This window comes from Dipodomys spectabilis, unplaced genomic scaffold (assembly GCF_019054845.1).
Source record: "Dipodomys spectabilis isolate Male_0828 unplaced genomic scaffold, ASM1905484v1 ptg000018l, whole genome shotgun sequence".
NCBI classification, from domain to species: Eukaryota; Metazoa; Chordata; class Mammalia; order Rodentia; family Heteromyidae; genus Dipodomys; species Dipodomys spectabilis.
Genome location: NW_024870695.1, coordinates 15,173,578 through 15,195,517, shown reverse-complemented (window position 1 = coordinate 15,195,517; position 21,940 = coordinate 15,173,578). Strand labels below are relative to the sequence as shown.

Below are 21,940 nucleotides of genomic sequence, written 5' to 3'. Positions count from 1 at the left end.
GTTACTCTTCTTGGGTCCCTACCCTTTTCTGCAGTTCTCAAGCCTGGGATAAGGCCAGGAAGAGAATTCCAAACTTCCTAGGGCCCAGAAAGAGTGAAGGCTTTCCTGCTTCTTCAAGCTTCCAGCCCAGCCCTACGGCTCCAGCGGTGGCTGTGGACCCATCGCTACAGCCACACCAGGAAGTAGGCCTAGCTGAGCTAGCAGGGAAAACTCGTCATAATTGTTTTTCCGCACACAACTTCCACCCCCCCCCCATTTCCGCCCCCAACTTGGGAGACTTGCAAAGCCCGAGTAAGGGGAAAAGCAACTCAAATCTTTGTTTGATCCAGAGTTACACTACTACTACTAATAATAATCATGATAAAGATAGACTAACCCTACCCCCAAGAAAGTGGCTAAAAGGCTCAAATCCGTTCTGTGAAGGAGTCATCCCTGAGGGTGAGCCCCAGCCCGGTTTCTGTCTTGCTCTCCCGGTTGCAGGGAGCCTGTTAGGGATGGAGCCACCGCCGCCATGGCGGTCTGCGGTCCGCGCTCCCGTCGATCGCCGGGAGGTGGCGCGCTCTGCTCAGAGGCCAACGCCGCCAACCTTCTCCTAGTTCCTCCCCCTTCTCCTTTTTTTTTTTTTTCCTCCCCCCTCTCTCGGAGGTTCGCATTGAATCGGCCCTAACGATTCTCGGATCGTCATTATTTGTAACCATAGAGCATGAATTACCTCTTGAGGTCATCAGCGAGAATTTACGACTGGTCAACAAAAGCACGTGATTCCCTAACGCCCCCCCATCCCCCTTCCAAGCCCCCCCCATATTTGGCCGCATACATAGCAAAACGAAGTACAGTGCATCGCTATAATTCATTAATACATCATAAATCGTGAAGCACAGGGTTATAACGACCACGATCCACAAATCAAGCCCTCCAAAATCACCCAAATGAGCTCGTACTTTGTAAACTCCTTCTCGGGGCGTTATCCAAATGGCCCGGACTATCAGTTGCTAAATTATGGCAGTGGCAGCTCTCTGAGCGGCTCTTACAGGGATCCCGCTGCCATGCACACCGGCTCTTACGGCTACAATTACAATGGGATGGACCTCAGCGTCAACCGCTCCTCGGCCTCCTCCAGCCACTTTGGGGCGGTGGGCGAGAGCTCGCGCGCCTTCCCCGCGCCCGCCCAGGAGCCCCGCTTCAGGCAGGCGGCGTCGAGCTGCTCCCTGTCCTCGCCCGAGTCCCTGCCCTGCACCAACGGCGACAGCCACGGCGCCAAGCCCTCTGCTTCGTCCCCTTCCGACCAGGCGACCCCAGCCAGTTCCAGCGCCAATTTCACCGAAATAGACGAGGCCAGCGCGTCCTCCGAGCCCGAGGAAGCCCCGAGCCAGCTAAGCAGTCCGAGCCTAGCTCGGGCACAGCCAGAGCCCATGGCCACCTCCACAGCCGCGCCCGAGGGGCAGACTCCGCAGATATTCCCCTGGATGAGGAAGCTCCACATCAGCCATGGTAATTCTGTCTCTATTATTATTATTTTTGTGTGTCTCCTCGGCTTTCCTTCTCTGTGTTGGGGAGGAAGGGCAAGGGGAGCTTGGCTCTTCCATCCAGATAGATTCATTTTTCCAAAGGGGAGAGAAGTCTCTGAGAGGGTCCTCACTAGCTCCGTGGACAGAGCCCAAATAGGGTCTTTGGCGGAAGGGTGGGTTTAGTTTTTTAAATAATTTCTTCCTAGGGTCCGTTTTTAGGGTTTATCCTCCCAGCTAGAAGCCAGCTGGGGGATGAAGGATGGGTTTTGTTTTTTTTTTGTTTTGTTTTTTTAATGGGATGTGGATAGGGATCCTGCTTATCTCTCCAATTTTCAGAGCGTTTGCTTGCAAAGGAGGGCTGAGCAGAGAAGGGAGCATTCTAGGGCAAAAGTGCAGCCGCTTCCCTCGCTCCCTCCCGGGGGCGAGCGGCTGCCTGAGTCCAGCCATGGGTGAGGCACTGACTGGGAGGCAGCGACAGACAAAGCCGGGCTCATGCGCTGCCATCAGAATTGGGGGCTGCAGGAGAAAGGGGTGCAGCATGGAGTCTGGATGCGGGCATCTGGAGTAGAGAGGATGGAGTTGCGATGAGCTGGGTGCTGGGGACGCCTGGGTCCCGCTCCCGCCCCCCCCCCTTCCCAACCAGTGGCCTTCCTCCTGGAACCAGAATAACATTGCCTTGGGGGCTCTACTCTATCTGCTCTTAGATATGACCGGGCCGGATGGGAAAAGGGCCCGGACCGCGTACACCCGCTACCAGACCCTGGAGCTGGAGAAGGAATTCCACTTCAATCGCTACCTGACCCGGCGGCGGCGCATCGAGATCGCCCACGCGCTCTGCCTGTCCGAGCGCCAGATCAAGATCTGGTTCCAGAACAGGCGTATGAAGTGGAAGAAAGACAACAAACTGAAAAGTATGAGCCTGGCTACAGCCGGTAGCGCCTTCCAGCCCTGAGCCCGCCCAAAGGAGCCCTGGGCAGCCCAAGAGCCCGCGCCACCCCCACCCCCACCCCAGCCCCAGCCCCTCCAATCTTCCCTGCCCGGCCGCTGTGCGCTGGGGACCGGTTGCCATGAGCCTGCCTCGCCCCAGCCTTGTGTTAAGATATTTCGTTTGGTCTTAGGTCTTCCTGTGGCTCCCTCTCTCCTGGACTGGTTATCTTGTTATTATTGTTAATAATAATAATAATTCTTATTATTTTTTTCCCTTCATGCTCCCCATTCCCCTCTGCTCACCCCCCAAATCCACCAGTGTTTCTGAATGTTTGTGTCTGTGGTTGCACTGTTTTCCCCAGGATAAAAAAAAAAAAAAGAAATTCGCATGTTTAATGTGAACTTTCCCCCTTCCCCCTCTGTGTTCTAACTTATTTATAAAAAGGATGATCGCTGCATTTTGAGTTTCAGCTGGAAACTTCTCTAAAGGGTGGCAGTTGAGGTGGTGCAGTCGTGTGGGCAATGCTAATGGAAGCCCAGCTGAGCTGGCCTCTGTATCTCTTTTCACCTTTCCCCTTCCGCCTCCCTCCCCACTTCTTAGGCCTAAATCTCCCCTTGGCTTGGTCTTGGAGTGGGTCCTGGGGTGAGGGAGATCCAAAGGGGTGATGTTGAGAAGAGAGAAGGAAAATAGTGAGATTTAAGCTCCTGCTGCCTGGTAGGCCCCACAAGGCCTGGTCTTGGGAGAGTACGGAAACAAACAATCCTCAGTGTAAAATGTCTGGTGTTTATCTCTGTGCATCTGTGGGTCTGCCTAGAGGACCCAAAGCTTGTAAATATGGGACTGAGTCTGGGTCAGACCCATCGCTTCTTCCCCACCATTTTGCTTCCAAGACCATTTGTAGTGAGTGAGTGGATGCCGTGCTTCGTGTGAAATCTGTCTTTGCCAGGCCTGTCTCAGTGATTCGCTTTTGGTATTTGTTTGTAGCTTTCCTTGAAGTCAAATAAATGTTTCCCCCACTCCACTACCCTTCCACTTGTCTTTTCTCTGGGGTCTGCCTCTTCTCATCACTGGGCACACCCTAGACCAGTCTCCAGAAACAGAAACGTAGGTGAGAGGAAAGGAACAGTTGGGTGCTCCTAGCAACCTCTCTCAACCACCTAATCCCAGGCTTGGTCACTGATGCTTGGGCCAGAGAATGGGCCTTGATGACAGGGTGCCTGAGAAGTCCAGATACCCCATGTGGGACTGAGATATCTTTCCTGGCCTTCCACCAGCTGGCCAGGAAAAAAAAAAAAAACCACACAAAACACCAAAACAACAACAAAAAAGCCTTAGAAAACTCTTCAGGAAAAGGAATTTGGGCCTAAGTCTTGAGCAGGAGGCTCCTGACCTTTTGGGAGTGGCAGAGGGCTAAAAAGCTGCCCTGTTCCCAACTCCAAATCCAAATTCAACTCTGCCACACACTAAGGCAAAAAAAAAAAAAAAAAAAAATCAGGTTAATTTGGAAGGTTATCTCTAAGCCTCAGCAATCTTGTCACTTTTCAAGAGCTCCTTCTCTCCTGGGACCCAACTGACCTTGGAGTTACAGTCCCTCTTGGAAAGACCTCTGTTTCCCCCTTGCAGCCTGGCCCCAGGCCAGGGCCCAGTCCTCCTCCATACAAGTCAGCCTCCACCCTGTGCGCAATAGTCAAGTCTGGACACTTACCCGGTCAATCCCTTCCAGCTGGACCCAACTTCTTACAGGACCTGGGGGGAGGGAGGGGGGAGCTGATGAGGAGGCACGAAGGGTCTTGGAGGCTCTACTAGGCCCTCCTTCCCCTTCACCCCTGGACTTTGTTCCCCCTTTGCCGATAGCAAACTATCCCAAAAGTCGCTATGACATTTAGATGTCAAATGGATAGGGGTTTTATCTCGAAGTTAGATCGTAAAAATCGCCGAGAAGTCAGACAGATACCCCTCACTGGCTCGAGAAAGTCACGTGAGGTCCATAAAGTTAGTTTTATGGTTTTGGGGAGTTGACACTGCGCGGTATATTTCACATTCTCCAGAATGTTAAGTGACACTTTAACTGCTCGCTGTGGTGGGGAAGGGGGCAGAGGTAGGTGAGCGGCTCTTCCCAGCTTAGAGCAGCCGGACCAACCTAGAAGGCAGTGGCGCAGCCCAGGCCCAGCACTCCAGCAGTAAGTGGCTTCTAGCTTTCACTTTCTCCCCTTGGCAGTTTTAGGGTTTGGGACTAAGGGAAGGAAATCTTGCTTCCATCCAGGGCTATGGAGTGGTGCAGGACAAATTAGCTAGTTTTTCCTACCCAGTTCTGAGAAATGGGGTGCCAGTTCTATAAGGTTTCAGTGATCAGGGAGGAACTGGTTCATATTTGCAGGCATATGTATTTTACTCTGTGAAGATGGAAGGTTGTGTGAGATACATAGTCCTTCAGTGCCTTGGAAATTTAGGGAGCAAGAAGAATGGGTATGTACTATTAGAAGGGCCTGATTTGGGGGGTGGGGGCTGCATTTCACAAGTGGTGATCTTCAGACAAATGTCTCCCTATAGGGAAGAGGAGACTTTATGACATTTATTTGTTAAAGGTGCCTCTTCCGCTGGCTACTTTTATCTGGCTACACCTAAGCTGAGAAAAAGCAAAAGGGAAGGAAAGAAAAAGGCAAGGAGGCTGCTGTAGCCCATGTTGCCCTGGGGGTACTTTCTGGCTTTTGGTTCTTCGAACCCCTGGAAGGCAGTTCCTTCCTTTTCTGTGGCCTGCGTCATCAGGATTCTCCAGAATGGAGCATGCAGCTTTTTTTGGTATCCATCTTTGGTCTTCGATCACAAGGAATCACTTTTACTAGGTTCTTTAAAGGATTCTGAGATCAAAATGGGTAGCAGACAGAGGAGATAATGTCCAATCCCAAACCTAATTCCTGGCCAAGAGAGAGGGAGGAGAGGTGCATCTGCTCTGGCCTGGTTGTATGAGGTGGTTAAACAGACCCAGGCAAAGTCTTCCACAAAGAAAACCTATCCAGGGACAGGGACCTCAGCTATGGGACAGCATCAAAAAGATATTGGAGCTGGGACAGACCATTGGAAAGGTGCTCTTTTCTCTCTTTTCCTTCCCCTTTCTCTCTTCCCTTTCTCAGACCTTTCAGGGGTCCCTTTGTTTTGTGGCACCGCAAACCAGAGGTGCTCCAGGATTTGACTGGGGGAGGTGCATTTTCTAAGGAAAAGTTACCTTTCTTTTGAAAGCCAGAGGCCTCTTCTCCATCAGATTGAACCCCACTTACAATTTTTTTGTTAAGATATTGTGTCCAATGATTCTGCTGTTGCTGCTTCCTTTTACCAACCCACTATCTTTCCATTCTGCTTGCCACCTTGGATGAACCCATCCCTGGAATTAGATTTGTTGTATTTTGAGGGACTTCGGAACTTGGAAACTAGGAGGGGATGGTCCCTCAGTTTCCTGTTAAGGGGTTATTGGCATTTTCTCCTTCTTTCTTCCAAAGCTGCTCTCTGTTTTCTGAACTCACCATTCCTTGCCCATGCCGGGACTTTCATGGGAGACTCTTAAAGAGGCTTTGAGAGTGGAGGTATGGCACAGTGGGCTTGAGTTATCCTAGTTTGAAGCCATAATTCCCCAAGAATGATTGGCATTTGAATTCCATAGAAAGGAGACACTGGCCAGCTCTGAAAGAGTTCTAGTAGACTTTAACATTGGAAAAACATTTTGGAGGTATGGCTTCCACAAAGGTTCTACTGTCTGCACAGCAAAGAGATTTGAAAATGGTACCGAGGAAGAGTGGAGCAGGGAACAAAAATCCCACCTAGGGCTTCCTGGGGAACCCCATTCCCATTGAGCCCTTGTTGTCTTTATTCTAGCTTCCCTCATGGAGCCTTTTTTTTTAGGAGTCTAAAACCCCTGACAACTAGGTTTGCCCAGAAGGTATTTTTTTTTTTTTTGTCTCTTTGCATAGGAGTTCTGAAAAATCTGATTAAGACAGCATGAGACCAGTGGCCTAGGAACATCGACTGGGTGTATCTGGGAAGATTTTCTTTTTTGTTTTGTTTTGAATGGCAAAGAGAAGCCCACTTTCAACTCAGAGGTCAAGCCTTTGGAGTGTCTTCTGGATGGAACCTGAGGAATCCCTGGATGGGCTTTTCCTCTTCCTCATTCCTTGGACCACTTGTCTTCCTTGAAACCCCAACAGGACAGGTTGGGGGTAAGAGGATGAGAGCTGCTAGAAGATTTCTGGGGCAAAGAATTTTCCTATGCTCTCGCCTCCCATGGTCCCCTCTCTGCGGAAATGCTGCTTCACTCCACACTTCTTCTCTTCCTCCTCACTTGCCCACTGCTTCCTCTCATCTGCCAGTCCAGGCCTCCGCCTCTGAGCTAAAGAAGAGCCAGCACTCGCTGGCTCCTCAGACACTGGCAGCCAGAGATTAAAGCTACATTTTCCCTTTTGCTCTAAGGCCAGCCGGGCCACCACTTAGTAGAAATTTGATTTTGATTTTTTTTGGGGGGGGGTTATTTGGTTGTTTGTTTTGTTTCTATGTGGCTGTGGGGTGGGAGGAAGTATAAAGAAGTGTAAACAGGAAAGCCAGCAGGGCCTGGAGTTCCAAGTGCCATATTTCATCAGCTTCCTCTCCATAACCACGACTGGCTAGGGACACTTAACCCTTCCCTGGCTGTGAGAAGTTATTCACTGAGAGAAGGGTGCAGAGATCCAAGAGCTATCTCTTTTCCTTGCCTGTTTCCTTTATCCCTGGAATCAGAGTTTTGGGGCAGAAGCCAAAGATTTCCAGCAAAGAAGAAGACAGACTGAGCACTCAGTCTCCTAGCAGGACTGCTCTCACTCACTGCCTGCGTTTCCCAGTTGGGGACTCAGAGACCAACATGGGAAGATGAGGCTAGTAAGAACCCCCTACCCTGTTTTACCGGAAGGGCCACTGATCACCTTATCCATTTTTGGAGTTTCTCAGGATTAATTCGATTTTGAGGCTGGGAATCTGTCCACAGCAGGATTTATCGATTGCTGCAGTGCTGTTACACATCCATATTAATTAACTCAGACACCGCCTGTTTGGGAAGGGGGAGGGGAGAAATGGGGGCCCCTTTGAGAGTGGACATTTCTCCCTAAGTGCCCCTGAGGCTGAAGTTGGAGAAGCCAAAAAGGGTTTTGTGGCCCTCCTCAAGCATGAAGTCTCTGGACTTCAGAGTAAGGGTGGGGTGACTCAGTTGTCACAGCCAGACTGGACAGAAATCTCCTGGGGATGGAATTAGCCACCTCCCAGACTGGTTCCTGCCCGCTTTGCTTTGGCCCAGTTCTTCCCTGCGTGAGTGTGAGGTTGGTGTGATACAGACTCTGGGGTGGAGGGATCTTTCTAGAAAGGCTTACGCCTCTTCCCCCACCTTCCTTTCAACTTCCCGAAGGCAGATGCTTTTTGATGGCTTTCTGGTTAGTTTGGTCTTGCTTTTACTGTCCCGTTTGTTGGTGGTGGTTGTGATGATGGTGTTCTGGCCTTCTCTTCCTCTTACCCCTCCCTCCAAAAAGTGATTAAAATCTGTTAAAGGATTTAATTAAGAGAGTTAAATGAAAAGGAAGGCGGCGCAAATGAGTTGGGGGAAAAAACCCACACCAAAGCTATTCTCAACGATTAAATCGCCATTTTAACAATATAATGGAGTTTGCATCCTGAAAGGGGAAATCAACGCTCATATCTCATCAATAATTCATAGAGTTCGGGATCACACAGAGGTCAGCAGACGGGGGCCGCAGCGCCGGCCTACGTGGGGCTCTCCGTGCTGCATACATTACTGCCCGGTCCACACCGCCACCACCACCCACCACCTCTGCTGCTGCAGGCCTGGCCAGGGCATGCAGACAGGTTTAGGCCGATCTTTCCTCCTTTCCTTTGGCAAACTCACGGAGACTCAGACTGTGGACTTCAAGATGAACTGTGTGTGTATAGAGGGCGTTTTAGGGGACTAGAGAGGATTAGGGAACCTATGGGATCTTGATTGACACCTCCAGTTTTAATTTTTGCCTCCCTCCATCTTCTTTTTCTCTGTGGTTTAGGAGCCTCTGGTCTGGTCTCTCTTCTCCTTCAATTGCCTCTGGGAGACGTATACTCTGCAGTTTCTTCTTGGAAATAGTCTCCCTGGCCTTCAGGCTGCTTTCTGGTCTCCCAATAGATTGGGGTTGAGGCCACTGGTCTGCGGTCTGGGATCGAGACCTCGGAGTACCAAGGCTGGCTTTGGTGAGAGCTGGGAGCACTGACCTCGGAGCCTGGTAGGGTCAGGGATGAATCATTTAGGCTGGAAAAATACCACAGGCCCCAGGCTGAATCATTGCCCAGCCACCGGATGATCCCGGCCAGGTGGAAAGGTGGGCAGTCAGCGTGGCGGGAGGCACTTAGCACACAGGTGGAGGAAACGTGTCAGCACGGGAGGGGTCCTCTTTTGAGGGGGTTGAGTGGCACCCCAGGGAATAATCCCTACATCCCAGCTTCTCTCAGCGCTCTCTTTCTCTCTTTCATCCTCCCTTATTCTTTCTTTTCTGTTCCCTGACGCCCAAGAGCCCCGCTCCCCGCCCCCCACCCCGGGGTAGGAGAAACGAGCCTCTTCCGGAGCACGCCAGGACCTGGGGAGGGGGGGGGACGGGGAGGTGGGTGGCATTTTTGGACCGAAGGGAAAGCGAAAGCGCGCGGTGCGCCCGCGGAGCCGCGGCGCCGGCGGAGGCAGAGGCTGTAACGTCCCGGAGTTGCCAGTAGAGTCCGCCTTAGACCAAGTTCACAGCCAGGCTGGGGCCTCCGAGGCGCCAGCGTGCGGCCGCGCAAGGTGGCCCCGGGCCCCGCTGGGCCTCGCTTTGTTAGGACACAGCTCTGCCCTCCAGCCCCACGGGTACAGTGGTCTCCTGCTCCCAAGGAAACCCATTCACCCCAACGCTTTCCATTATCCACCCCAGAAATAACCCGTCTCCAGCTCAGCCTCAGGCTGACACTGCTCCCCGTGGGCGCCTGGTTCCACCGCTGCGCTCCCAATTCTGGGATCCAAGAATGAAGGGTGGGTGGTAAACAAGACAAAACAAACAAACGGACAAAACAACCTTGCGGGAATCTCAACTGTGGAGACTGGTGGCAAAGGCGGGAAGTGGGCTCCGCGGCTCCCCCTCTCCCCAAAAGAGTGATTTAATCAACAGAGTTCTATTTCCCAAGTCGAAGGCTCTTTCTTGGGCAGCAGCTGGTGGGGGTGGGGGGGTGTTGTGGGAGGGGGCAAGGTGGTATGGGGGAGGGGCAAGGACAGCCTTTGCGCTTGGATTTCTTCAGCTGGCGCTGCAGAATGGGACCCTGGGCAGTGAGGCCAGTGTTATTGCCTACGGGGTCGCAAAGTTGGAGGGTCAAAAGTTTACAGCTTGCGTGAGCCGGGGCGGGGCCGCTGAGGCGTCTAGAGGTGGGGGGGGGGGACGAGCTGAGAGAAGTGTGTGTGTGTGTGTGTGTGTGTGTGTGAGTGTGTGTGTGTGTGTGTGTGTGAGAGAGAGAGAGAGAGAGAGAGAGAGAGAGGAGCACGGGATGCTCGAGGTAAGGAAGGGGTATATGGGGGTGGGAGAAGTTGGAGGAGCAGAAATGGGCAGGAGAGGTGCAGCTATCTGGGGAAGGAGAAACTGAGGAAGGAAGAAATCCCTCTGCAAAAACTGCCTAGCTTGATGGTGGGCAACTTCACAAAAGACAGCGCTCAGGGTCTGGAGAATCGTCCCAGCAATTTTCTCTCCCAAAGATAACCTTTGAGTCACCATATAAAATTTAATTAAGCCAACCCAGCCGCACACATTAAAAAAAAAAATCCAATTACCCACACGTCCTTGCAGGACGTTTGGCAGGGCCAAAGAAGGCTTCTCAGGTGAAGGTTTGATTCTCAAGCATATCAGCCCCACCCTGCTGGTCCTATAGGAGACACGCTGCCCTCTTCTGCTCACCCCCACCCACACAGGTCAGCTTTCAGAGATCGCTATCCCCAGCCCTCCAGGCTAGAACCAGGTATCTGGAGTTCAAGCCCACAGGCCAACACTAGTGGTTTACTAAATTGCCATTCTTCTCCTCAAATTGTGGGGATATTGAAAGGTAAGTAGTTTGTTGATTCCATTATTCTCTCCTAAATTACCTTTATCCTCTCTCTTCCTCTCTCCCTCCCAATCTGGAGGGGAGGGAGGGGGAAAGGGAGGATGAGAAGGAAAAATACCAAATAGCCTCTCTGAGATCTTTGTGAGAAGTTGAAATGGTGAGACCTGAAATGAACCTTGAATCTAGGCATTAAGCTAAGCTCATAAAATGCTTGAAGAGAGACAGTAATTATAACAACAAGGCATATGCCTATTTTGGGTCTTTAAATGATGGTTGCCTTATGAGATATCATCATAGTCTCATTTAATGTAGGAGGTGCACTTTGTGTGTTTGTCCTTCCAGAATGGAGATAACCTGAAAGTGTTTGTAAAGATGACTTTTGAAAGATGGCTAGAAGAGCAAAATGGTTTTATATCCAATTCCAAATCAATTTGACCCCTGTTTTTAACTAAACTGAGTGTAAGGTCTTATTTCTACTTCATCCTCAAGTGAGTTTGTCAGGGATGTCAGGTCAGAAAGGAATTTCTGGGTCCTGAGGAGACAGAGGTCAGAGTTAGAGCTGGAGAATCCACTTCTTTCTGCCCTACCTTAAACTCCTTCCCCTTCATCTGGGGACAAAAATGTTGACAAATGTAGAGATCTGTGGCACACACTGGACTAGCCCAAGGTCTTGGGCAGGAGGGACATCAAGGTGGGAAAGGAATGACCTCTGCTATCTCAGACCAAGCTGGGTGCACTGGAGGGACACTTTCCTGACTCTTCTGTACTAGGAGATACTACCCTATCAGTGCTCACTCTAGGCCTGAGCCTTGAACTGGGTGGAAATCCCCTGACCTACCTCTGTAGGTCCCTTGATGGCTAAAGAAAGGGAGGGATGTATTATAGACACCCTACTAGATTCTACTCCTGGAGAAACAAACTCCAGAATATCTTTGATATTTAAATCTCTTCTGTTTGCTCCTGTGTACTGTTTTATGATGGTGACAGAGGTGAGGGGTTACTGTATAGATGAGAAATGTGTCTTTTACATAAACTGGGGGGGAGGTGTATTTTGTTTTGAAATGATAGCTTAAAGCCTCCAAATACCAAATCCCCAGCTTTGGCCAGTGCTACCCAGCCATTCTCCTGGGATTCTCTCTGTTTTCCTCAAATGTGCCTACCCTAAGAGGTAGAGGGCTCATGCTCGAGGCCCTGGAGCCCCCAAAGTTTTGACAGAAGTAGAAGTGTTTCTGGTACTTGAAGAAGTAAATAAAGCAAATGAAATTGTCAGTGGTCAGGATACAGACCTGTGATTGCAGGCATTTAGAAGAGCAGATGGACGGGAGCTGCTGGCTCAGGCCTGTACTCCGCTTGGGGTCCAGATATCTAAAGGGACATTTTGAGTTCTTAGGTACCCACCTCTTTCTCAGGTCTCAAAAGAATTTCCAATGGTATCCCACTTTCCCCACGTTCTCCCTGTTTGTCCTAGGAATCAGGACACACACACACACAGATTACAAGAATAATGGAACATCAAATTGGAGCAGAGGATTCTGAATGGGACTATTTTTTTTTGGGGGGGGGAGGGGTTAGATTAAGGAAAAAGAAAGGATCTGGTAAAAAAAAAAATCCTACAGGAGAAGATGAGTTGAATCAGATCCCGGCTCTGTAATTTTTCTCCCAAGTAATGACCTGCGCAAAATTCAATATGACCAAGCCGAACTGCACGAGCATATTCTAGCAACTGCCTGCTTGTGGGGGAGGTTGGGAGAGGGGTGAACCGCAGGTCACAGCGTCTAAAAATTATTAAAATGTTCGAGAGCCTCGTGACACGCCCAGCTGTTTAACAAAGACTGCCAAAGTATGAGATTAATACGAAAACTTGAGCTTCAAAAACAAAAACACACTTAAAAAAAGAAAGAATGAAAGAAAGAAAAAAAGTCTTGTTCCGGCCTCCGAAGGGGGCCTTTGGTTCCTCGGGCCCCGCAGCCAAGGTTCGGTTTTCCGGACACACAATAGGGGACACGAGCGATCTCAGCTGTTTGTCCAGCGGGTCTGACACCGGGAGCGGTCCGGTGAGTACTCTAGCCCGCTCCTCTTCTGGGTCTTCTTCTCAGGGCGGTTGCCGATGCGCCGGCGGCTGGCGACTGGCCTCGGCTCGGCCCTTGGGTTTCTCTACTTCCCTGCGCCCCGTTCTCTGCGCCGACAAAAGTGGACACTTCCTCCCGGCCTGGGTACTCTGTGGATGGTGGAGAGGGGCTGGGTAGGCAGAGGTCCAGTTAGCAACCTGTGGCTGCCTCGAGCTGGCGGCCCGGAAGTCTCCAAATGACCCGGGAGCGCAGGGTGGTGGCACGGAACGAGCGCGACCGTCTTGTTTTTCTTGTTTTTTATTATTATGCATATTGCTGTTGGTATTCTTCTGGGTGTGGAAGGGGAGAAGGCTGCCTCTTGCGTTGGTGAAATCCGTCCTGGTGATCCGCAGATGTACGCTGTCCTCCACCCCTGGCGGCTGCATTCGGCTACAGAGGGGGTAGGTGGGGGGCACGGCGCCTTGGGATGGGCAGGTGGCGGCTCCCAGCGCGCAGAGGAGAAAATTTCTGTGGTCTCTGGACCCAGGATCAACCATCTCCAATTCTGTAGTGGCTCTGTCCCCTAAGTCTTCTCTTGGCGTGCTCTGGACACCTGGGCCGCATCCCTCGTGAAGTGTACAGCAGCGGAGAGGCCCAGCACCCGGCCCAGGGGCCCTCTCAAACTTCCGAAAAGCCGACGGGTTGGACGGGTTTCCACGAGCGCTGGAGTTGAGGACAGGAGGTATGGGTTGGGGGAGGGGCCTGGCTGCTTGGAGTAGGTCCTGGAGCCCCTGGATTTTAGAAGGTTTAGAAAGATCCTTGATTCCATTGAGCTGGTGACAATCCTACCAACACATTTTGTGGCCCTCATGGCTGGACTTCAGTTTTCCTAGGTGCCCAGAGGAAGGTCTGAGATTAACCTATTGGACCCTCTGTGGACAAAGATCATAACTATAATGTAATTCGTTTCCTCCAATTATGTGTGGTGCCCGCCTAGCTAGGAGAGCATTGGTGTTAGAAACCAGGCCCAGAGGCCAACATTGGCAGGGCCTAGATTTGTGATTAAGAAATAACAGCAACAACATTATCAGGGCAAGCGCTCTACCACTGAGCCAACTTCCCAGCCCCAACAACAACATTATCAGAAGGTCTCTGCACCTAGTTGCCTGCAGGTGGGAGCTCTTTTACTCACAAGATTGAATGGGCTGGAGTGTGGTGGTTAGAGGGTTGTTTTGGTTTGCTTCTGTACTTGTTAGTTTACTTGAGAGTTTTCTGATTTGGTCAGTAAAGATACAAGTTATGTCTCAAACCTGGAGGGGGTGGGGGGCGGTGGCATCCACGATGGGAGGAGTCTTCCTTTGGGCACATTTTCTCTCACCTGGTCTCTATTCCTCACAGTCTAAGCCTGAGTTCCCTCCAGCCCAGTCCTCAGTTTCCCAGTTTAGTGAATCAATTCAGAAGTTACTGGGAGCCTCAGGAAGATGAGAAATTACAGATTTGTGTTTTGGCCTCACTGCCAGACACCTAAGCAGGTGGCTGGGCACAGTCAATGTGAGTGTGTTTAGACAGAGAGTATCTTCAAGAAGCTGGAGAAGTAGGGAACTGGATCCTCCCCACACCTCTGGGTTACCGTTTCCCCTTCTCTGGCCCCCCGAACATTTGGAAGGCTGGGAGAGAGCAGCTCATCATCTGGCAGCATCTTTTATGGTTCCTCATTGCCCTTCATTCGGAAATGAAATGCCTTTGATCTTTTTCTCAGGTTGTAAACGGAATTGCCCGTCATTAAATATCCAGGACCCCATCTGCTTGGTCTCCCAGCATTTTTCTTTACAGCTGTTTCTCTTTCTTTCTTTCTTTTTTCTTCTTTTTTTTTTAACCATTGAAAATTTCCAAAAGGACTTTTATTACACCCCCTTTTCACACCCGGTCGCCGTCCCTTCGCCCTTTGCTTTAGAGGTGCTTTGGAAAATATCTAGATATTCGTTTGATCACAAAATAAAGGCCAAGTGAAGTCTGTGAGGAACACGGGAGGAGCCGATTGGAGTTTTGTTTTTTTCCTTAAAAAAAAAAAAAAAATAGCTCTAGGGGGAGGGGAGGGGTGGGAGAGCACCCAGAAAGGCCTGATTCTGACTTCACTCAGCCTCAGGATGACCCTTCCTCCTTTTGTGCTTAGCTAATGTTTACATCTCATAATTCATGCGAGGGGGGGCCACCCGGTTTGAGTCCCTTTGCGGACTGGCTGCTTCTATTTCTAATAGAAGAGGAGAGCAGAAAACCTTGTGATCCCAAGAATGGACCCATATTGCCTTGTTCTGCTCCCAGAACTCAAAACTAGAACAAAACGAAATAAAATCAAACTACACCCCAAAGGAAGAATCCTCGGAAAGTAGGAGAACTGGAAAATTTCTGGGCAAAGAAGATCTGTCTGTCTTCTGTATATACCCTGTAGATCCGAATTTGTGTAAGGAATTTTGTGGTCACAAATTCGTATCTAGGGGAATATGTAGTTGACATAAACACTCCGCTCGTTGTTTGTTTTTTTTTTCCAGAAGAAAAAAATTCATTATTTTTCTAAATGAGGACAATCCAGTGACCGGCCTGGAGAAGACTCTTTCCTTTTTCTTTCATCCTTTTTCTTTTCCTTCCTCACATGGTTAGAGAGCGAGGAATTATCTACCTGAACTCCCCCTCATCTGCCCTGGGGGAGCCTTGCTCCTTTTACACTGACAAAGTTCATGTTGTTGATGGTGGTTTTAATTTAATCCTCTCACCCCAAGCCCAGCCATGTTCTATTCTGGGCTAGGAGAGGGATATATTGGAAATTCTGGGGAGTGTGTGTGTGGGGGGGGGGGGGGGAGACTTGCCTACAGAATGTATACAAAGGCAAAGGAAATTCGCTTTCAAATGGATGCTGAGTTTGCCTTTCCGTTTGGATTTTGAACAAGATGCCTTGGAAATATGAAGTTACTGGGGGGTATTATTGGGGGGGGCGAGCATCAGGATCGGGTCACCACTAGGGCTCTTCTCTCCAGCATCACAAGCATGTGAGATTTCTATTCGTCTGGGAGGTTGTGACATTAGTGGCTATTAGAAAGTCTCGGCGCCATGGTTAGTATTGCTCTGTTGGTTCTGGAATTAGCAAATTGCTCTTCAATTTGCTCTTAAAACTTGCAGGGTGTTTGTTTGCTTGTTTTGTTTTGTTTTGTAACTCCAGCGCTTTTCTTCAGGTTATGAAGAAATCATTTCTCTGAGCTTGGGCCATGTGGGGCAGAAAGGAGTACATAGAAGTGGACAGACAGACTGACGGATACTGCCTAGCTAATAGAGCAGCTAAATGCGATTTGGAAAGCGAGGTCTCCCCGAATTAGCGCATGAATTTCCTATCGATCCGCCTGAGGTTCCATTCATCTCTGACAAGTCCCTGCGCGCCCCCCACCCCGCCCTCTAGCTCCCCACGCCTCCTCTCTCACCCCCTTCCCCTCCCCATCTAGCTGCAAAGAAAAAGCCCCAAGCTTAGGGTCCCTCATCCTCAGTGGGCTCCCCTTTCGAAACGGACATTTCCCCCCCTCTCCCCAGCCCACCAGTCACTTAACTCCCCATATAGACCCAGGGTGCCTGGGCTTCCTCTGGATCTGGGGAGAAGATGGAAGCTATCTGAGAGTCAAAGAAAGGCTGGGCAGAGGTGAGACAGGACGGGAGGGGGCCACATCGGGAGCCCCCAACTTCTGAAGGGGTCCGGGAATTGCGCTCAGCTCCATCGCCCCAATGGGCCTTCCAGTCGCAACCTGCTTGCCCTGGATCGCTCGGGCTCTGGTTCTCCGTGGTGCGGGAGAGATCGAGGCGAGGAGGGGGTCGCCTCGCAGGAGCCCTATGTAAATCCTGGTGTGTGTGGAGGGGGGGGGGGGGGGAGAAAGGGGAAATAAACCTCTTTGGCTGGAGTAGAGTCCGGGTGAGCAGATTTCCTTATCCGGGAATCGCAGGCGGGGTGGCCATTGGCTCCGAGGATCACGTGGGCCCCTAACTTTGTTCACTTGACAGTAAGTAGGAGGGCTTTCGGAAACAGGAAAACGAGTCAGGGGGTCGGAATAAATTTTAGTATATTTTGTGGGCAATTCCCAGAAATTAATGGCTATGAGTTCTTTTTTGATCAACTCAAACTATGTCGACCCCAAGTTCCCTCCGTGCGAGGAATATTCACAGAGCGATTACCTACCCAGCGACCACTCGCCCGGGTACTACGCCGGCGGCCAGAGGCGAGAGAGCAGCTTCCAGCCGGAGGCGGGCTTCGGGCGGCGGGCGGCGTGCACCGTGCAGCGCTACGCGGCCTGCCGAGACCCCGGGCCCCCGCCACCCCCGCCGCCGCCCCCGCCGCCGCCGCCGCCGCCGCCGCCCGGCCTGTCCCCTCGGGCTCCCGTGCCGCCACCCGCCGGGGCCCTCCTCTCGGAGCCCGGCCAGCGGTGCGAGGCGGTCAGCAGCAGCCCCCCGCCGCCTCCCTGCGCCCAGAACCCCCTGCATCCCAGCCCGTCCCACTCCGCGTGCAAAGAGCCCGTCGTCTACCCCTGGATGCGCAAAGTTCACGTGAGCACGGGTGAGTGCGTGGGCATCGCTTCCCTCCCACCCCTGGCGCTTTACACCGAAGGGAACTGGAGGCATAAGGGGGGGAGGGAGCTGGGGGAAGCCAATTGTCCCCGCTATAAACTCGCCATTGCCAGAGATTTACGGTCGCCTGTTTTCAGAGCCACATAATTACATCCCCCATAAATTTTTATGGCCTGGTGGGCCCCTGCGCCTTTGAAGTCGGTTCCCCATCCTCTTCTCCATTCTCACTAGCGACGATTTTTTCCCCCCGCCAGGGAAAAGCAGTCTCAGTAAAGAAGAAGTTGGGGAGGGATGGGAGGAGGGGAAGAGGAGGCGGTAGTAATCTGTATTTAAGTAGACTTGAATCAACTCCATATATATACATATATATGTATTATATATGCATATATATATATATATATATATATATATGTTTTTCTTCCTTTCGGTTCAGTCTGACTCCTTGGCTGGAGATATGGGCAAAAGTTCTTGTTCTTTCTTTCTTTCTTTTTTTTTTTTTAAATAGGGGAAGGCATTGCTTGGAATCTGAGCCATGAGGGTGGGAACTGCACACACACAGGGAAAAAGGTTTAGGGACACACCCCTCCCTCTTCCACCTCTCATTTTCCCACCCCCGGGGCCCCCAGGCCAAGAGGGAGAGTTTTAAAACCTTGTAAGATTCCTCACTGCTCCCAACCCCCACGCAACGACCACCGCGAAAGAAAGCACACTCTTTCAAAACTTTGGGGTCTTTTTCTCCCCCCACCCCGTCCCACTTTCTTCCTTTTCTGACCCTCACCCCAGAGGGGGTGGGAGGGGAAGAAGAGTGGCGAAAAGAGGGAGGGGGTGACTGTTAGCTGGAAGAAAGAGCTCTTCCTCCTCCCTTTCTGGGGGCAATAAAACTTTCTCTTTCTCCTTTCTCTCTGTGTGTGTCCAGTAAACCCCAATTACGCCGGCGGAGAGCCCAAGCGCTCCCGGACTGCCTACACTCGCCAGCAGGTCTTGGAGCTGGAGAAGGAATTTCACTACAACCGCTACCTGACTCGGCGCCGGAGGGTGGAGATCGCCCATGCGCTCTGCCTGTCCGAGCGCCAGATCAAGATCTGGTTCCAGAACCGGCGCATGAAGTGGAAGAAAGACCACAAGTTGCCTAACACCAAGATACGCTCGGGTGGCACCGCAGGCGCAACCGGAGGCCCCCCTGGCCGACCCAACGGAGGCCCCCCTGGCCTCTAGTGCCCACCCCAACAGGAGCCTCAAACCTGGGGGAATGGGGGTGGGCAGCAAGTACAGAGATGGGGGGTATGTGGGGTGTGGGAAGGGACCATCCCCTCTGGGGCCTGGGCCAGGGAAAAATCCCTATTCACCCTTTCTCACTTTATATGAATAAACACAGAGAAGGGAGATAGGGAAGCTTTATTTATAAAAGTGACAATAGGAATAGGAAGCCGGGGATGCCCACCAGAAGCAGGATTCAGGTCTCTTGCTTTCTTCCAAGAAAAGAAGAAAGGAACTAAGGAAGGAAGGAAGGAAGAAAGAAAGAAAGAAAGAAAAAGAAAGAAAGGAAGGAAGGAAGAAGAAAAAGACAGAAAGAGAAATAGGAGGAGACTTCAGCTCCTCATTTTCAGCTTTGGCGAAGATGGATCCACGTTTCATCTTTAATCACGCCAGGCCTGGGCCCATCTGTCTTGTTTACTCTGCCGAGGAGAGGACGGGCCTCGGTGGCGACCATTACCTCGACACTCGGCTAACAAATGAGGCCAGGCCAGGCCGCCGCCTCTGCTGCTGCCGCTGCTGCCACTGCTGGAACACAGCCTGGATTTTTTTTTTTCCTTTGTCCCTTACCCCTGACACCCAGCGAAAGCACCCTCTGACTGCCAAGATAGCACAGTGTTTTGGCCATGGTAACAAAATACACACATAACCTCCCTCCCTCTGTGCCCGGTCAAGGGGGACAATGACTACTCACTCAACTCCCTTCCACCATGGGGCTGGAAAGGGAAGAGTTTGGGGGCCAGCTTGGACAAAGCAGGAACTGTCAGGGAAACTGAGTCTCAGAAAAAAGAAAAAAAGGACTGGGATACCCCAGGAGGGGAAGGCCTAGTCATGCCTGGCAGGGTAAGGGTACAGTTGAGTTCTGTGAGCTGGGCATGATGACTATGGCTAGCGTTGTACAGCAGAGGCCCAATCCTAGACTGAAAATGAATGTGAAACTAGGAAATAAAATGCGACCCTCCCATGCTGGGAGGGTGATGTTGCAGAACCTCTTCCATAGTTTTATCAGTGTTGCATCGTTTATTATTATTCTTAATATTATTATTATTTTATGTCGTGTTCGTCCTCTCTCCTGTTTTCTGACATTCCAAACCAGGCCCCTTCCTTCAGGGGCTGCCTGAGCTAGAACCTTTCGTTGGTGTGAAAATTGGTATCCTGTACAGAGTGACAATAGAAATAAATGTTTGGTTTCTTGTGACCATCACATCGTGTTTTTGTTGGACCGTCAATGGCAAAGATATGGACAAATGCCACCCAGTGACTATGTTAAGCACCCTAGTGGATTTGGCCTTATGTTCTATGTGGTTAAAGTTATTTTTTTTCTCTCCCCCAAAGACTCTTACGGGAATTTCTCAGAGGATTCCAAATTGTGGTAGCTGGTTTGTTTCCCTTTCAGGGTGGGTCTGTTGTATTTGATGCTTTTATTTTATTTTATTTTATTTTTCCCGCAGCCCAGAAATGGGTCAGAAGGATGGGAAGGCTGATTCCAGTCCCTAATTGGGGTGGGGGGATATGTTTCATTGTAGGACACAAGAGGCTTAAGTATGGCAAAGCCTTTCATATCATGATTTATTTGTCATAAGCAAATAAAATGCGGTTAAGCTGTCTCTTTCTAGACAGACGGCTCTTTGGTTATTAAAGTTCTGAGAGGATTCCAGGAGGCCGGCCTCTTTCCTCCCTGCGTAAGAAGGTATTGCTTTCCTCTGAGGTGTTTAAGGCTTTAATGAGTCTAATTTTTTGCACAGATGTTTCTGGGTGTTTGCAGGTTTTCCGAGTATTTTTATATTACAAAGGAGCTAGCCGGTGCCATAGCTCAAACTCTGACAAGCAAATAGATAATCAAGAAGACAAATGGCCTCTTTTGTGAAGCCCTGCTCCTGTATTAATTTTCATTTTCTTTCTTATAGAAAGTATCGAAAGTATGACTGGGGACCAAATAGCTGTCTGTCTCTGAGGTCCCCATCTTCCCTAGAATGGAATGGGGGAAGGGGAAGAGGTGCAGGTGATCCTCAAAAAGCTCTCTGAGGCTTGGGCTGCTTTGAACAGCACAACCAAGGAAAGTTCTAAGATCTGAGGCTCCAGCCTTCAGGGTCTCTTGAATGGTGGTGGTCAGAATACCACCACTCACAGTCCAAAAATCTTGAACTCCAAGGAGCTTATACAATTAAAAGTCATTTTGATATTGTTTTGTTTTGTGGTCCTATCTCCTTTCAGCAAACAAAAAAAAAAAGCCTTTTACATGTTTTATTGTTATTTATTTTGCATTTCTCAGGTTTACAGATTGGTGATTAGAGGCTGGGTAGGACCAGGAACCAAACGGCCCCTGATTCCCAGTTCAGGAAAGGGTGGTTGCATTGCCACTTTAAATGCAACTGGGAGATTAATAATAGCAATAATAAATAATAATAAATGTTCTCCCAGACCTGGAGGAGGATGAGCCGTGATGTTTTATATGCAAAAGCTTGGAGCTGAGGGGGGAAATAGCTCTTAAAAAGCATACCCCCCCCCCAGGAATGTCTCTAAAGAACCAAATCAAAGCTGTTCCTTGGAAGGTATGAATAGAATTAAAAAAAAAAAAAAAGATTTCTATGGAGCTTAAAGTTCACAGCCATTCTGTGTAGACAAGAGCTAAGAAAAATGTGAGAATTATACAGAAAACCATTAATCACTTCTTTTCTTTAAATACGTATCCTCTCTCCTTTGTTATTATTCAACAGCAAATCTCCGCAGACCGGCTGTTGGGGGAAAAAAGTGTTAGCCGTCTCTCCCGGATCTGCGAGGGGGAAAATTTGGAGCCATAAAGTTGAAAACTTTTTTCTCTCAGTTTGGAAGAAGCTGATCATGAATGGGACCTGCGGAGCTCGGGCAAGAGGAGGCGAGAGATGCAAAGGTAAAGGAGGCCTACCCTAGCCTGGCATTGCTTTCTTAAAAAATCAGCTTATTAGCTCTTTTCACAAGTGAAAGAAGGAACCGTCTCGCCTCCTCCTTTTCTTTTTCAGCTATCTTTGTGGGACTTTTATAGTGGACACTGGAGCAAAATTGCTGCTGCCTCTTATGATGACTGATGTTAGAATGAGAGAGAGAAAGAGAGAGAGAGAGAGAGAGCGCGCGCCTGACACCTGGAGAGTGTTTGAACTGCTTCTAACTGAGGTGTCAGCACCCGATGAAAAGCCCCAGCCAAAAAAAAAAAGCTGTTTGTGAAATGGCTCAGAAAGCACTGATCTAATTTTGAAATACACAGGCTGATTTGGGGCGAGACTTCATGTGTGTGAGCGTGTGCCTGTGTGTAGCTAGCGAGGTGTGTGCTTGCCTTGTATTCCTGAGACTTTGATGATCTACATTGAGGACTTGTGTCTTTATTCCTGTTTTACCTCTGAGGGGTTGTCACTGCCATTTCCTGGAAAAATGAAATCAGTTCTTGGATGGAGTGAGTGTTACAGTCTTGGAGCTGGCACAAAGGGATGTGATCTGTTTGGTTTTCTTCTTGTGTGTAGCCT

At 50.2% G+C, this 21,940-nt stretch overlaps 2 protein-coding genes across 2 annotated transcripts; both read left to right on the top strand.

Moving 5' to 3' along the window:
* Positions 1-34: 34 nt before the first annotated feature.
* Positions 35-3,457, top strand: Hoxb5 (homeobox B5). The gene is made up of 2 exons (XM_042672323.1): positions 35-1,491; positions 2,213-3,457. Exons 1-2 carry the CDS (start codon positions 930-932, stop codon positions 2,458-2,460), a joined length of 810 nt encoding a protein of 269 aa, XP_042528257.1. The 5' UTR covers positions 35-929; the 3' UTR covers positions 2,461-3,457.
* A 13,077-nt stretch (positions 3,458-16,534) lies between these two features.
* On the top strand, positions 16,535-19,647 carry Hoxb4 (homeobox B4). The gene is made up of 2 exons (XM_042672330.1): positions 16,535-17,178; positions 18,106-19,647. Exons 1-2 carry the CDS (start codon positions 16,716-16,718, stop codon positions 18,402-18,404), a joined length of 762 nt encoding a protein of 253 aa, XP_042528264.1. The 5' UTR covers positions 16,535-16,715; the 3' UTR covers positions 18,405-19,647.
* Positions 19,648-21,940: the final 2,293 nt, after the last annotated feature.

Excerpts from the sequence above, each read along its gene's own strand:
- Hoxb5 (XM_042672323.1), top strand. The coding sequence starts at position 930 with ATGAGCTCGTACTTTGTAAACTCCTTCTCGGGGCGTTATCCAAATGGC. Across the intron at positions 1,492-2,212 it reads GAAGCTCCACATCAGCCATG|ATATGACCGGGCCGGATGGG; the intron begins GTAATTCTGTCT and ends ATCTGCTCTTAG.
- Hoxb4 (XM_042672330.1), top strand. The coding sequence starts at position 16,716 with ATGGCTATGAGTTCTTTTTTGATCAACTCAAACTATGTCGACCCCAAG. Across the intron at positions 17,179-18,105 it reads CAAAGTTCACGTGAGCACGG|TAAACCCCAATTACGCCGGC; the intron begins GTGAGTGCGTGG and ends GTGTGTGTCCAG.